General features: G+C 46.3%; 1 protein-coding gene across 2 annotated transcripts in view; it reads right to left on the bottom strand.

Annotated features, from left to right (window-relative positions):
- COL27A1 (collagen type XXVII alpha 1 chain) overlaps positions 1-16,609 on the bottom strand; it is a 141,635-nt gene that overhangs the window by 84,923 nt on the left and 40,103 nt on the right. For both annotated transcript variants that reach the window (XM_088177441.1, XM_088177440.1), the window contains 5 exons: positions 12,018-12,062; positions 11,132-11,185; positions 8,725-8,769; positions 6,424-6,477; positions 5,216-5,260 (listed from right to left, as the gene is read on the bottom strand). In XM_088177441.1, the coding sequence (XP_088033567.1) occupies positions 5,216-5,260; positions 6,424-6,477; positions 8,725-8,769; positions 11,132-11,185; positions 12,018-12,062 (243 nt within the window). The remainder of the gene's footprint in view (positions 1-5,215; positions 5,261-6,423; positions 6,478-8,724; positions 8,770-11,131; positions 11,186-12,017; positions 12,063-16,609) is intronic.

The following is a 16,609-nucleotide window of genomic DNA, read 5'->3' on the forward strand; positions in this document are numbered from 1 at the left end:
TCAAAATGCTTTCAGACTCATAGGTGACAATTGCATTATTCTTCCCTATAATTTCTAATGAGAATAATTTTCGAGCTTTGATTTGTGAATGAGCTTTTCCCTGAGGAATTAAAGATGCCTGCAAGACCTTGGTTCAATTCCTCATGAGATTTCTGAATGATGATGGACAAGTGACTTAGGAGCATTCTTGGAAAAAAAATATCTTTGGGATTGTTTCTCTTCTTTCAGTGGAAGTTATAGCTCTTGGCACCTTTCAAATTCTTTTCCCTGTGTTTTCAGTACTTTGTTTTATCCAATCTTAAAAAAATGAAATATATACTGATAGTGTCCACCTCGCTGGGTTATTTGGATGGTGTAATCACGGACATTGGAAGATGTGAGAAGTAACCATGCAAGTACCTCAGCACAGAGATTTGGGAAACTCCAGACATGTGGAACACAGCTCAGGCCAAAAAGAGATGGTGACATTTGCTCTGGGCTCATGCCTGCATTTCAGAGTGGTGAACCAGGCCAAGAGGGGTGGAGAGACCAGAGCAGCAGCCCAGCTTCAGTGTCCAACTTCAGCATTAAAAAAAGTCAGTGATTGCTCAAGCCACATCTATTTTAAAAATTCAGGTTAATAAAGCAAAAAAACAGCAAAGAATTTACTTAAATGGCTAACAGGAAACATCTGATCCATGGGCTAAAACTCTCTCATTAAAAGAGGAGCTTTGTTCATGGCTAGTTTTCAGGATCTCCACTGCACTTTTCATGCAAACAGAATGATTAAAAGCATATTATGTTTTTAAATTAATCAGTTCCTGAAAAAGGCACAAACATTTTGGTGCTATGCTGGGGTACTGGCACAAGACAGCACTAGCCAAGCCCTGTCCATCAGCTCCTGCAGACCATTTGTGCTCCTTCCTGCAGTTCATCTTGTGGATTTACCTGTACACAAGGTATTCAGCCCACACGTTTCTCCACTGGCTTTAGCTGGCCACATCTGGCAGCACTATGGAATGCTGTTACCAGTTTCCCAAATCTCAGCTCATGTGGTGCAGGAGACTCTTGGCTCACTCCAAAGGCAAGGAAGGGTCTCAGCTGCATCCAAAGCAGAGGAAAGATTGGAGCAAGAGAGGAGATGTTTATGATCTTAGTCCCTACAGAGAGAAGCAGCATTTATTTAGTCAGTGGTGTGTGGTGATGCCAGCCTCTCCAGACACATGGCAGAGCTTGTCTCCCCCCTGTCTGCACGGACAACAGCTGAGCCTGTGTGCCTTGGCAAAGCCCCACGCTCTGACATTCAGGATGGATCTATCTGAGCCCTCCATCTAAAGGCTGGGGGAGGCTCCAAAGCGAAACCTTCCTGACCCAAAGCCCTGCTTTTGGCTATGCAGAGTCTCCCATGAGGCAACTGATGCAAGAGCCTGCCCATGCTGCTGAGGAGGGCAGGGGTATCACATCACCTTCTGACAGTTTATCAGATGAAGAAAAAGAAAAAATTGTAACTTGGTGTTCACTGGAGGCAGGGGTTAATGCATGATAAGTCACCACAGAAGAAGACAGCACACATGAAAAACAGCCTGGTGAGAAGGTGCCACTGTGTCACAAGCTGAGAGCTGGAGGGGGAGATCCTGCCTTGTCAACTCCTGGGAAATGGACACCAGCTCCAGCAGCCTGGCACTGCACTGGTGCTCCCAGCAAACCCTGAGGTTGTTCCAGTGGCTGCCAGGTCACTGCTGGCCCTCAGGCCGTGGGTGACAGAGGGGAGGGACCCCACTGCACTCACTCACATGCTGATCCCTATTACTTCAGATCCGTGTGCTGTTTTATGGCACCTCTTCCCTGACACATGAGCTGTCATCCTTGGCATTTCCACACTGAGCTTCAGCTGCTGAGCTCAAAGGAGAGCTCTCCAAAGACAGTGTCTGTCAAAGACAGTGTGTTATCCCTGGTTTGCACAGAGCTGGAAGAGCCAAGCAGGTCCTGTGACACTGTGTGTCATGGAGAGAAACCAGAATGAGCACAGAGATGGGCAAGGAAGCAGAAATTTCTGCTCGTGGTGTTAATGGCTTGCTTGTGCTGCTGTTACCAAATCCTTCCAGCCCTGGGGATGGTCCTGTGCTGTTCTGTGGACCCTTTGGGCCAGGGCTTTTCTTTCACGAGGTGTTTGCATGGTACCTGACACAGCGAGGCTCCAAGCATGGGAGCAGCAGCACCACCAGGTTCTTAGAAAAATGTAAGGAAACCTCAGTTGTGTTTAACTGACTTGTGAATAGACCTCAGATGAACCTCAAAATTACAAAGTACGTCTTTGAATTAAATTTCTCCTCCTTCTTTTCTATCTCTTTTAACAGAGCACTACTAACAAAACAGATTGTAAGCAAAAAGTCACAGATATAAATAGCACAGCTGGTGTAGTACTGACACTCTATGTGAAAAACAGACATATAAGCACACATCAAAACCAATGATGAATCAAAATAGAGCTCAAAGCTCTTTGGATATATTTCCTGAAATTTTGCCTTTCAGTCTTTTCCTCTAGCAGAGCTTAAGAACTTCTGAAAATATTCCACTCTATTTGAAGTTTAATACAATCTGTAGTGCAGACACTTCTGATTGTGGCTAGCCATCTCCCTCAGCATAAGAACAGCTTGGTGTTCCTCGAGCTAGTTCTATCTCCTACTCTTCCTATGAGTCATTTCCTACAGTGGCAGCACAGCTCCTTCCTAAAGATGAACCAGGACTGACACTTTGCCTCTGCATGGCAGGACACACTCTCAACAGCTTCTCTCACTCCTTCCCCCAGCACCCCTGATGGGGTCTTGTTTTTATTTTTTTTTTTTCCCAGCTGCTCAACTGAACACCATAAAAACACCATAAAAAGTCATTTTTTTCCCAGCCACTGCACTGGCAAGACTGAAGGTTTAAGCAAGCAGCTGCATCAGCTCCAGCCCCCAGCCCACCTCTAAAACAGGCAGATCCAGAGACCTACAGACTCCTGTTATTTCAGCCTCCTTCGTGCCCTGGACTCCAACATGACTCTGCCCCCAGAGCTCCCCCAGCCCTCTCCTTCTCCAGGCCCATATGCTGGGATGCACTGGCCTCCTGAATCCCTGATATGGGGCAGGGAGAGCAGGGAGGGAGGTGGAGTCAGTTCTTTCCACGACAGACTCACCATGTCCCTCTCAGCTCTGCAAAACCTAACTTCCCTGGAAGGATTTCAAGATCTGACTCATGTCCAGTTCCTCTATTTTAATCATTCCCTCTTACATCATTCTCAGAGGCCCACGGTGTCACATGCAACCTCCCCCAGCCCCCACTGATCCACTGCCAGCTCTCATCCCAAACAAAGCTAGGTACAGAAATGTGTGATACCAGCTCCCTTCCTCCACTCCAGACCGTTCTAAGAAGGACTTCCAAGGGCTCCCCCCTGCAATGATAACACGGAGATAGCAGAGGAACAACAGCCACACCAGCAAATCTGAGGGTGCAGGGATGGGAGAGACCAGAGAAATCCCAGAAGGCTCATGAAACCCCAAAGCAGCTGGGAGGCAGCACTGGCCAGGAGATAAGTGTTGGGAAGAGAATCAGGTCAGCTGGTTCCTGCTTTCCATTCCTCCCAGAGACTTCCTGAATAACTGTGCATGTCACTTAATCTTGCTGTTCACGCTTGGAAGTTCAAATCGTCAGCACCGGTCCATTCAAGATTTCCTATTAAACTTGATATCATAAAACAGGGATGGAGCCAAAACTCTCTGAAGGAGCCAAGCAGAACAAAGGTGCTCATGCATAGCCATTTAATCCCTTCCCTAGATCCCAGCCTAAATGCTTCCATGGCTGAGAGATTCCCTGCTGATCTCAGGGGAGCCCCTTGCTTGTAGCAGTGACCGCCAGACCGAAACCCTTGCCTGGAAGATTACAAATCCTGGCCAACCAACAGCTGGAAGGCTTTGAGCCTGCAGCGTGCTCTGTGCAGGGAGAGCAGAGAGCAGAGCCCCTGCACCTAACAACAGTTGCTGTGTTTGTTTTGCCCTGGCCAGTGAGTCATGGTTACACCACGGGCTCTGCACTTATTCATCTCAGGGGTTTCTGGTGCAACCAGCAGCTTGCAAAAGATCTGGTATAGATTTCCAGTACCCCTCCAAAAAATCTGCTGGACTACTCCCCATCTCAGGCAAAGGACAGGCAGGATGGACACAGCACTGCTGAGCTGCCTGCATGGCTTTTGCAGAGGGAACACCAGCGAGGTGGGAGTGGGACTCCTGGGTGGGCGTGCTCCAAGCAAGGGGGCATGGGGAAAGCACTGGAATTTTCCGTGTGTGAGTGAGTGAACATTTTGCAAGAAGCCTGTGAGTGCAATGATGTCCAGAGGTCAAGGAAACTCAGGCTAACATGAAGGACAAGGTATAAAAGCAGTGAGACACAACAGAGCTCCAACATGCCTGAGCTCTCTGCTGATACCCAGAGCAAAACGCTTTATCCAGCTTCCTAAAGGAGACATACAGAACTGCTTGGAAGAAGGTTCATGGGGTAAAGTCTTTCCTCTCTGTTCTTTCCCTGTTTCCTCTGCTCATTTCAGTATTTTTCCCACTTGCTCTTGCTTTTTGCTACAGTCAGCACAGCCCCTCTTGTTCTTCTACACAGCTCTCACAGTTGTCTTCAGCCCTGCTTGCAAACACCTCTTCCTCCTGGCCGAGCTCTCACGTCTACCTGGTTTCTCCTTGCTCCTCAAACACATCTTCCCCAATCTGTTACACCACCAAGGACACTAAAAGGTTTCTATACAAAACCACACTTGCATTACACAAACCAGGATGGGACAAGGGTTGGAGAGAGACCCAGCGAGGATAATGTGATGGAATTGGTGGGAGCACAAAGCAGGAGATGGAACAGAGCCAGTACAGACACCTGGGACACTGCAATCATGGCTGGGAATTAAAAAGAATCTAGGGAAGTGATTGGCCAGAGGCAGGACAGGAGGGAAGATGTAGAAGAAAATCTGAGAATTGTAAGATCCAAGGGAGAGTGGGAAAAGAGCACTAATGCCTGTGAAGTGAGCAGAGCATGGAAAAAAGGAAGAGACCAATATCTCTGCCTAGGGTTTTCTTCCTGCTTGAGAAGACAGACATGGGAAGGTTTGCTTGCAGATATGAAGGGACCCAGCCAAAAGCCAAATGTCTTGTTTCCAGTTTCATTCAACAAGGTCTGCATAATAGACGAGGAAAAACTTTACCGGCCTACCCATCTTGCCCCTCTTCCCAGGAACTCCAGGGATCCCCTGCAAGGAAAAAAGAGAGAGAAAAAAAAAAAAAAAAAAAAAGAAGTTCTGGTTGAGAAATCAAACAGCCAACAACACAAAGCAAAATGAGAAGAGAAAGGAGAACGCAAAACAGGCTAATGACTGTGGCATTGTTTGGGAATCAAAATGTCAGCTACTTGCAGTGGGCTGGGAGAGCAGAAGACAATTAACCTTGAGCCATTAACGCCGGGCTCCCGAGGACACGCGCAGGCAGCATCCCCAGGCTGGGCTGTGCTTAGCAGGAGCAGTCATTAAGCTACTGGTCTGGAACTGAATGAGGGCCACCACCGAGGCACTCGCTGCAGAGCTCGTGTTTATGTTTCTTATTTAGTTATACAAGCATTAAATCAGCGTGGCCAGAGCCCCTCCCAGGCAGGCACACTCCCACATGGGCCCCGGGCTTCTCTGCTTTCTGGAGCTTGCATTTGAGGGAGGAAAAGCTGGGATCAGTGTTCATATTCCAGTCACCTTTTTAGGAGCTCTTGTAGTGGGGAGAAGGGGGTCCTTGCACGGAAGAGATTGGGCAGGTGGGAGGATGTGGAGATGGAGAGTGGAAAAGCAAGGGATGACCTGCAAAGCTCCAAAAACTTGGGCTGGGGGAAGGCACGGTGAAAAGGATGGGAGGAAGGGAAGACACAGCCACAGCTGCCCACTCACAGCCCCGTGCTTGACTGCCCAGCTCAATGCAACTGGCGATAAAGCCATTTTCAGAAAGCCCAGCACTGTCCCTTCCCAGAGCCAGGCTCTTTCCAAACATCTCCAGTCAGACTCACAAAATGCTGAGGCAGGGAGGCGATTCCTGAGGGAGCAGGGAACCTCCATGTACATTCTCCTCACCCTGCCCCACCTCAGGGGAGAGGGAAGGCAGGTTTTTAAGTGAAGGAGAATACAGAAAAATTCCTCTATAGTCAACAGTCAGGTCTGATGGCCCTGCCTGAAGCCTGGGTTCTCCTCAGCTGAGCATCAGCATTATACAGAGACACAGGTCTTCATTCAAGGGTAGGAAGAGACTAAGGAAGGGATAGTTAAGCATTAGGCATGCTTGCCTCCTTCCTCAGGAACTAGGAATAGAGAAGATTACATCAGGCTCTGTAGAACTGCATTCAACCAACACACCAAAGCTTTCTTCACAAAATACTCACTCGTTCTCCATCAGCCCCTGGTAGCCCAAACAATCCTGGGAGACCAATATACCCCTAAAGAAAAGAGGAAACAAGCAGTCAAATACATTTCTCCATTAGCATCCAGTCAGTCTGTGTTTCCTGAAGGGCAGAGCAAGCTCCAGCGTTGATCAGTGGCTGCCGTGATGAAATAAACCTTGAGGCAAGTGTATATGCCCATGGACTGCATGGTGCTGGCTTCCACGATGTAGTCCAAGGGCACATACCCTCACACCAGGGATCAGGAGGGCTCCAGGCAGGAAGAGGACAGCCAGAAGAATCCTTACCTGGGCTGGCTCTAAGAGTACCTGAGGGAAATGGAGCTTGGTTCCAGGTTAGCAAAAGTAATCCACAGACCTACACCTCCTTTCATCTCTTGCTTTTTGCTTTTGACACTCATTTCCAGCTGTCCTGTCATACCAAGCCCTTTCTGCTTGTCCTCTGTCACCTGGTGGTCACACACTGAGCCAAACTCCCCTTTTCCTGGCACCAGGACTGCCACCACCCTGCGCTTAGTCCTGGCTCTGCCAAAGCCTGTCCCTGCACCACCAAGACCTGGTGACATCAGACCTTCATCACCCCAAGCACTGAAGGCCCTGCATGGGCTGGCAGAGGCTGAACCTGACATTCCAGGCTCGGGCATTGATGCAAGGCTCAGCTTGCCCACCCACACCAGAGGGAAACCACCTTTGCACCAACACATTTCACATAAAACCCACTCAGACTCTGTCAGAAACATTGTGTTTCCAGGTTTCTCTGTGGCCTTGGGGTCCTGCTGAGACAAGACAAGCTGCAGTGTTTGCCTTCCCCTGCCACAATGGCAGCCTTGTGTTTAATCCCTTTGCTCAGCAGCCTGGACAAAGTTACCTTGTGTGCTGGGCCCCTGCAAAGCCCTGACTGGTGCCAAACACTCCAAATCCAGAGGAAGTGAATTTCAGCAGGGAGCCCCCTCCGTGGCACCTCACTGTTACAGGAGCCAAGTGCTAACACTGCTTTTCTCTCATCTTTCTTTCTCCATCATTGCTAAATCTCTATCTGCCAGCCCCACCGAGCTTTTTCACCAGTCCATCGCTCCCTGTGGGTTGTGTTTCCTTTGGGGACAACACCTAGCTGGGAAATAATGCTGCATTAAAATGATCCTGTCTACCTTTGCCTCCTGAATCCTAAAAGAGACCATATAACTCCCAAACTTTTCCTGGAGAAGGAAAAGTAGAGGTGGAGGATGAAGAAGAGTCCAGAACTGGCTCCCTTAAACCACAAAATTTTACCTTAGCACCCAACTGTGATTGACTGTGGTTGAACTGAGAAAGGGCTTCCTTGGGTATTTATAAATATTTCAGTCCTCACCCCTCAGGGGTGCAAAATGGAGAATAACTTCCAGATCCTACATTCTGCACATTTACCACCCAATAATTACACAAGGTCCTGGTTAGAGCAGGGAAAGAGATGCCCCAGGGAAAACTTAAGCCCTTGCAGAAGCGGGGTGAGCATGCTGTGCTCTCAGATTTTCCTTTCTCCTGCAGGAACTGAACGTGCCCTCTCCCTTCCCAGCTCAGGAATACTGCTAGCTACAGGGTCAGCATTTGTTTATTCCTTGCAGTTTTCCTAGTGATGAAAGCCAGCTGCTAGAATTTACTGCATATAGAGAAAGTATCACATGTTAGAGAAATGGGGATTTATTGGCTTAGAATCACATTGTGAATTTATAATTGCAGGAAAAGAACAAAATGTGATTAACAAGAGCCTTAAGTAGTAATAAAAAAAGAATCCTTTGCAGTGAGAATAGAACCCCAACAATTATTTTTGGTGAGCAAAACCAGACAGGATGGAGATATTGTTTGTGTTTGCACATGGCTTCAAGATGCTGGCTTGCTGTTGTGCATAATGATATAAATCACTCCCAAACCAGACCAGTACCCAAATGAGCCCATATCCAGCATGGTCAAAGACCACTGAACCACACTGATTGAAACTAAAGAGGCCTTTGGGACATGGGGCTTGCAGGCTTTGATAGGAATTTGTCAGCCATTCTTTCCTCTCCTGCAATGTGAGCTCTGGAGGGTCTGACTTTATCATCAGCACTACTGGGGAACTTTGATCATGGTACATTCCGTGTTTAATTTAAAAAACTTAACTTCAATAAACAAGTGGTGCACAGTTCAAATCCCCCCAAACCCAACAAATTAAAGCAACTGGCTTCAGAATTGCAAAATCAAGCCTAAAGTTTCTTGAGAAGCCTTTGATAAAAACAAGCAGAGAAAAGGCAAATGAAAGGTTGCTTACCCGAGTGCCTTTTGGGCCAGATTCCCCTATGGGGCCAGGTAAACCCTGGAACAGAAGGGAAAAAACAAAGACAAATGTGGACAAGCTTTAACTTAAAATAACAAGCAGTGCCAACCCCCCAAGCACCATCCCTGCATGGTTCTGCTTTAAGTGCTTCTTAAAGCTCTCAAAGCTTTAAGTGCTGCATGGTTCTGCTTTAAGGTTTTGCTTTAACCGTCCAAGAAGTTTCAACAAAGGAGAAAAAAAAAAAAATCAAAATGATACAAATAACAGATCTGCCATTGCTGAGGAGCTGACAGAACCTGAGACCGCTGCACACAGTGAGCCTTCCCTGGGGCTGAAGCAGAGATTTCTGATGATAAAGACCACAAGGGCTGGTGCAGTGGGGTGCCCAGGGGTTGTGTTACACTTGGGATGTGAGGCACAGTGATGCTCTGTGCCCAACAGCTCTCCATTCCTGCCTAAGCAAACACACGCAGAGCAAATGTATTCCCGTACCTGCTTAGGGAGCACTGATGCAGTGAGAAATTTCTACAGCTCAGAAAGTCACTTAGCAGTGCAGGAACTGTGATATCTCTAACCCTTTGCAGCATCAGCTATGGAAAGAATTGAAAATTCATTCCCTGTTCTAATTCTGTGCCTGATGCTGCTCACTCAAAATACTGCCAAGAAGAAAAGTGTAGAAATGCAAAATACATTTTCATGTTTATTGCCTTCTAGCAAGTTTACAGATCAAGTTTTTTTTTCTAGCTCCAAATTTTGATGAGATTTTCTGTGAGAAAAAAAGAGGGCTAAGTCCATATTTTCTTCAGCTGGCAGCACTGCAGGCTCAGCCTGGGATGTGAAAGTCGGGTTGTGCTCTTTCCTGGCTCCTGCATCATTGCCAAAGATTTCAGGCATCAGGGTGAAGTTACAATCCTGCCTGTGATGCACAAACCAAGCCCCAGCCAAGCACTCTCTCCCATGGCTGCAGAGCCAGCACAGCTGACAGGAGTAACAAGTAGTAAAATCTCTGTAAAGTAAACAGCTCTGATGCAGGATACACACAACATTCAGATAGGCTGAAAAAAGCTGCCTTAAAAAAATAAAGAAGTCACTTTCCTGACCCAAACCACGTTTTTAAGAAGGCAGATTTGTTCTTTGAATGTCAAGGCACAAATTTCATCCTGCTTATCTGATGGGCTGAATTGCTGAACAGCATTCATTAACCTTGTATGTCCAAAATCTCTTGGACCTCTTCTTATTAGTCATCTAACACACATTCACACCTAGGAGACTCTTTGGCATGCTCAGCTCTAAGAGCCTTTCAGAGTATGAATGGAGCATTTAGTCAGGTGCATAAAGCTCCCATCCAGCTCTGCCATCTGCACTCTCCTGTGTGCTAAGCAAGGTATCAGCTGAATTTTCAATTTAAAATGGGTCATGCATTATTGACAGTCTGAGGCAGAGAGATGCAGACTTGTTCTGCAGGTCTAGTTGACATTTAATGCAATAACCTACACACCTGCATAAAAAATTCACATCCAAGCTCATGGTAAGTCTGAAAGACTCAGGACAGAGCATTTGGGATCTTTGACATCTGCCTGGTGTCTTGGCTTACAGATAAACGTGGCAGAATCCCACATTCAATGTGTCAATTACAGAAAACCCCGACAAACTTCACCACAAAATGTTATAGGGCTGGATGTTCTTTCCTCCAAGAGATTCCATTCTTTAGGGTCTTAAAAATTCTCCTCTTTCCTTTACACTACTCAGCACCTTACTTCAGTTAGACAACAAAGTGTCCAATCTTGATCCATTACCCAATGCTCCTCCATTCCTAAAGCTGTCTTTGTGTAATTTTTTTCAGCATGAGAACAATGGCTTGATTGTCTTTCATCATCTTTTTTGCAGCTGCAACTATGATATATATATTTTTTTTTTGCAGTTCATGCATAACATTGTGTATGTATATATAGGTTTATGCCAGTGCATTTTACTAGGGAGAATTCATCTAAATCTCCTCCTCCAATAATAAATACATCTTTTTCCATCCCAGGTTTCTAACTTATCCAGCATTAGATGAAAAATATGCCCAGAAAAGAAGGGTTAGCAGCTTGCACGTGTCTTTCTCTGCTCTGCTGTTCTGTTTTACTCCGTGTTGTTATACTGAAGAAAAATCTGTCACAATTTGCTGTAGAAATTCAGGTTTTATCTATCATAGGCACAAAATACTTTCTAACATCATTTCAGAGTTGAAAGACTGTGCTATTGGTACAACATCTTGAGGAGGAAAGAAGGAAAACGTTCAGAAATCAAATATACCAACATTTTCTAGAGGGCTGCACTGTCCTTAGTGGGGCATGTCTTTAGCTACCTGCACACCCACATCCCTACTCTGTGCACAGCACGATGAGATTTACTGCACCTGCCTGCCAGGATAACCTTTGGCACCTGGACTTCCAGCTGGTCCTCGTTCACCCTTTGGAGAGAAAAAAAGAAAAGGCACAAAAAGTCAGGTGAATGTCCCACTTGGGAAGTGTTTTTAGCTGAATCATTGTGGAATGGATGAACATTCCATTGATAATGGATTAACTGATGCACATCTATTGAGAGAAAAACAGTATTAAGGGTAGATAATGAAGTTAATTAATGAGGGGGGAAAAACACACAGAAGCCAAGTCACCAGGATCCATGCACTGAGCAAGTGCTGCTGTTTCTCCTCCCTTCGTTTGGGAAAAGCAGCAGAGAGTCTGGAACAAGGACACTAAGAGAAGGTGTAAGGCTGCATCTATATCTGGCATATGGAACCGTTTTGCTGGTGGGAAAGCACTGCCAAAATTCTTCAAAACTAAATGGATTCATGTATAATATCCTTTAACATCGTTGCTAACAGGGCCTGCTATTCATTGCCCTTTTTTTTTTTTTTTTTTTAACTGCATTGCAAACATCAAACTTAACCAAATAGAGAGGGGGGAGACAAGGGGAGGGAGGAATGGGCTTTGGGAAAGGAATCACATATATTCAACACAGTGTGGTTAGTAAAGTCCAGGTGAAATTAATGTAAAAAGACAAATAAAGGGGGAGGATGGCGAGCTGGTTTTTCTCCCCACAAGTAAACTTAGCGTGGCTGAGCAGTAAAAATTAGAAATTAAATTTAGAAACTGCAAGGCAGTCTCCTCTCACCAGGCCATGGATGCTGGGTCCATGTGTGTGCTCAGGAAGGAGCAGGCTGCACCAGAGCCAAGCCAGCATCACAGCCAGCAAATCCATCCCTCCTTAAAGCTCCCCTGCTGGGAAGTGGGAAAACTCACCTGGTCTCCAGGGTGACCTAGTGGTCCAGGGTAGCCTTTATATCCCTGTCAAAAGAGGATGGGAGAGATGAATACTAAGAAACAAAAATACAGCGCAATAATCTGGGTTTGGTTTCTATTTCTCTTTGCAGGTGGTACTGAAGTTCTGAGGAGAATGAAGATTTTAGACAGCATTACACAATCATGACACCTTTCCTCAAGCTGCTTTGTGCTTGCACCACCCACACGTGCTGATGTGCCGTGGTGTGGGGTGGTACAGGCTCAGAAGGAATGAATGTCTCCATGGACACATTTGGAGTGGTCTCCACGCTCAGATCTATTTGTAATCTACACCTTGAGCAAGGCTGCCCTTAATCCTCAGGAAACCACAGGCCCACAGAATGAAATGTTGGCTTTGGGCACACTGGGGACTACAGCAACATCAGCCACTTGTGTTTCAGAGCTCTTAATTTTTAGAGTTTGAAATGCCACTGGAAACACCAAAACAACCATTTACTGCCACAGGAAACTTCAATTTTTCTACTTTGAACTTGTCCAGTTGCCAGCTTTTCTAATCTAATTATTACAAGATCCACAGTTCTTCATTATGAAGCTATTAAAAATGGTGAGCAAGCTGCCTCTCAACCTGCTCTTTCTGCTGAATTAATTAGAATTAGTTTCTTAATCCACCTTGCTTACTGGCAAGTGTTTCAGGCTTCAAATCATTCTCACAGGTCTTTCATAATCCTGCTTCAGTTCGTCAGTATTTCATTTTTTTGGGGGATGCAGACACTGGAGCAGGACAAGGGCAGCCTGTTTGACTGCAGACTGAGCACTGTGTGTCTTTTAAGAGAGTTTGCTTTCTCCTAGATTTACCTAGAGCTCCCTTCAAACAGAGTGAATTTTGTATGTGATGGACACTTTAGATTTTTTTCCCTTTTCTTTATTATCTTTCTTCAGCTGTTTAAAACAGACTTCCATCAAGAGAATCAGAAGATTAAACAAAGATACAGAGACGACTGTTTAGCTGGGCTAGCACCAAGAGTAAAACAAAAAAAGAGAAGAAAATTTAACTTGAAACAAATGGGAGAGAAAAAAAAAACCCCAAACCATGGAACAATCCTTGCACAAATACCAGAAAAATAACAAATTGCTTTTGAGGGTGGGTTACAACTACTTGTACCTCAATCCCTGCTGCTCACCCTGTGCTGGCTGGGGCTGCAGCACACCTCATCAGTCTGTGAGCCCCACGGGGAGTGTCCCTGCCCTGGAAGCCATCCCCAGCCACAGGGTGACCCAGCTCTTGGCCTCTGGCTCCACTCACACTCGAACCCGGGGCTGTTTCTGCTCCCAGGTCCACACCTCTGCTTAACAGCTTTTTTATTCTTCCCAAGGGCTATTCCAGACCTGCAGCCTGAGCCTTTGCTGGCAGGGTGTGCAACGCTCCCAGCCATCCTGGCCACTACCCTCTCCCCTCTGCTCTTGTTATTTCAGACAGTCTGGCCTGCAATGATGTTGATTCCCTTCTCACCCTTCTCTCCTGCTCGGCTTTGCTGATATTCCATGGCTCTGGACAGAGCTGCACCTCCTGACAAGGCTGACCTGAAAGAATCTTGGTAGAAGTGCCTCGAGGGTCCTTTCTCCAAATGCTGTGAGAGCATTTCAGTCACAGCCTCCTCACTGGAAGTGCCTGGAGTGGCACCAGCACCACACAGGATTATCTGCCCCACGAAATCCTCTCCTGCTCATCCTCTCCCTGGCTCCTTGGCAGAGGCTCAGCAGAAAGGAGGGAGGATGCTCCACCCTGGTTGGGTGTCTGGCCTGAAGGTGAGAGCTGCCAACAGAAACACCCCTGGCTTCAGCATCCCCAGTCATTCCCTGGAATTTAGATTTCCATGGGTTTTCTCCTGGGACCCCTGCCCTGTTCTTCCAGTCTGGAGCAGGAGCTACCTTGTCTCTAAACAACTGGAGCACCAAGATTAGAAATATCTTATTTTTCCACTGATAAGAAATATGTGCCTGGCTTGGCTGCTCTGAACCGTTCTGCTCCAGCTGGGTTTCTGCAGGATGGGTGTTTTGAGCCTGTAATATCCACCCAAAGTAGGTGGTTGCATGATGGTCCTTTGAGATGCTCAAAGCACATCCTGAACTAAATTCTGCACCAATTTTATAGTGGTAAGTGAATGGCACTTAGGTTAAATATGTAGACACTCTGCTACTGTTATGTTCTATTAAATATGCTACTCACTACATCTTCTGGGCTCTGGAGAGTTTCAAACATATTTCTTCACAATGTACCCCAGTTATTTCTACCTCAGGTGAATTACGAGGGAAAACCAGAAAAGCTTGTGTGTGATAAAGCTGGCTGTAGTGTGAAAGTATTTACCTGCTAAAATCCTCTTCAAATAGCACTAAAATGACAGGGCAGAGGGTATGAAAACAACTGCATTTGCTCTCTTATCTGAACACTTCCTGGTGATTACAGGGCACTCCACACAAAGGGCTGTGATTTAGAAAGGAAATTGCACTCCAGTGAAGGATTTACTCATCTGTGGTGATATTTATAATCCACTCTCTCCTAGCTAAAGGGATCATCCTGCACTTTGGTAGGAAATGTGAAGAATAAAGGGGCCAGGGAATGAGACCTGCATACAGGATGTTTTGAAGCACTGATCCCTACCCAGCCCTGTCTTTGCTCTCTGAATCTGATGAAGCTTTGCCTCTCTCCCTGCTGCTGTTCTCTCCTCTGGAGCAATGATGCTGCTCTGCTGAGATCTGTCTCCAAGGCAGCTGTGCCCTGCAGCCCCAAACCGAAAGCCAAAGCCCACAGATTCCTCACAGGCAGCACAGGGACAGGCAGAGGGAACATCCAAGTTCCTGCCACCCTTCCTGGTCTGCAAAAGCACCACTTGCTCTGTGTGGAGAGGATGAGAAATACACCTGCTGCTTCCAGGGCAGTTTCACATATTCACAGATGTGTGGAGCTAAAACAGCTTCGGGGGTGCTCTGAGATCAATCCTACAAGTCCAATCCAAGCCTGTCAGCATTCCCAAGGCAGGCACTGAGGAGTGAGCCACACTGTCCAAAACCACATGCTGCTGGTTGTGGCTCCAGCTCACGCTGCTCAGACAGTGGTTTCATTTAGTGGGAAAAGCATTTTTTTTTTTCTCCTGGTAAAATATTTTGCCCATTTGAAGGTTTCTACGTGGTGTTCTCTGATCAAAGCCCCGAGAGCCCTTTTTGCAGCACCTCCATGGAGTGAGAGGAGGGATGTCCATTTCCAAGGCATTGCTGCTTTCCAGTAGCCAAGATGTGTTGCCTACCTTCAGCCAAGCACCAGTGTATTTTCACTGGGAGAATGCCAGTAGGGAACCCAGATAAAAAAAAAATAAAAATTTCCAAACATTTCTCCAACAGCTGTAAATTTTTTTCTTAATGCATGATGCTAATAAAAGCCAGGTTACACCAAACCCACTGCCAGACCAGTGCTACTGGGAGGTGTTTTTAAACTGCACCAAAGGAAAAATTTCAACATCCAACTTGCTCATTACTTGAAGAAACAGAAGCATACCCCTGCATTTACCCTGTCCTGTGGGAGTTAAGATCAGTTGTGAGGGCCATGTGCTGGACTTGGGATTGTTTGTTCAATCTCCTCTTCCTTCTCTGCTTTTTCCACTATGAGTGCTTGCACTCCTGACATTGCATTTGCTGATCGTAACCACAAGGTTTTGTTTTATGAGCTGTTATACCAGGAAAATGGTATTCTTTGCACCCTATTAGTTAGAACTTGTTTGTGACAGCAAAAGATCCATAATTAATCACTCAGTTGCTCCTACTCCACACAGCACCCCAAGCGTGACCAGCCTTGGAGTAGAAAAATAAACTCAGCCCCTCGTCTTGGCAATTTGGTTCCAGTATAAAGCATACAACAAATAATCAGGGAGAGGGAGGGTTCCTTTCAGCCTCCTCCACACCTTCTTTCTCTCCTTGGGGTCTTAAAACATACCAGAGGAGGTGTTTGTGTGCAGCTAATTGACCTGAGGAACAGAGTATGGTCAATGGCCCATTGACTGATGAGGTGATTGAAACGAGATGCTAATTTTAACTGTTCGGTTTAGCTGTGGCAATGTTGGCTTGCTGGGAGGGGAGTCACAGCCACTGAGCCCTTCTCAAACAGCTCCCTGCAACAGGCCCAGCTTCCAGAAAAAGAAACCAACCTACCAACACAGCCTGGAACTGGAAACTCAGCTGAGGTGTCCTTGATATATGGAAGATCTGAGCTCCAGGTATGGATGGCTGAGGTATTGCTGTGCAGGTTGAATGCATGAGTAGAGACACACACCCTGCTGCCTCAGGAAAACAGGGATGGATCTTGTCTTCTATCCTTATGTACCCTTTTCTAGGCATAAATGTGTTGTTTGTGATGCTAACGGTGTTGAAGCATCAATATGGAAGCAAATAAAGTCAAACCTGACCAGTGCTGACAGTCTCCGAGCAAAATAAAGAGGGAAGGCACACAGATGCATTTTTGAAATGTGCTTTACCAGGATAGACAGTCGTGGTTTCCTGGGAATGCTGGTAGTGTTCTGCACCCATCCTTTGAGTACTGCTGT

Source organism: Sturnus vulgaris, chromosome 22 (assembly GCF_052056855.1).
Source record: "Sturnus vulgaris isolate bStuVul1 chromosome 22, bStuVul1.hap1, whole genome shotgun sequence".
NCBI lineage: Eukaryota > Metazoa > Chordata > Aves > Passeriformes > Sturnidae > Sturnus > Sturnus vulgaris.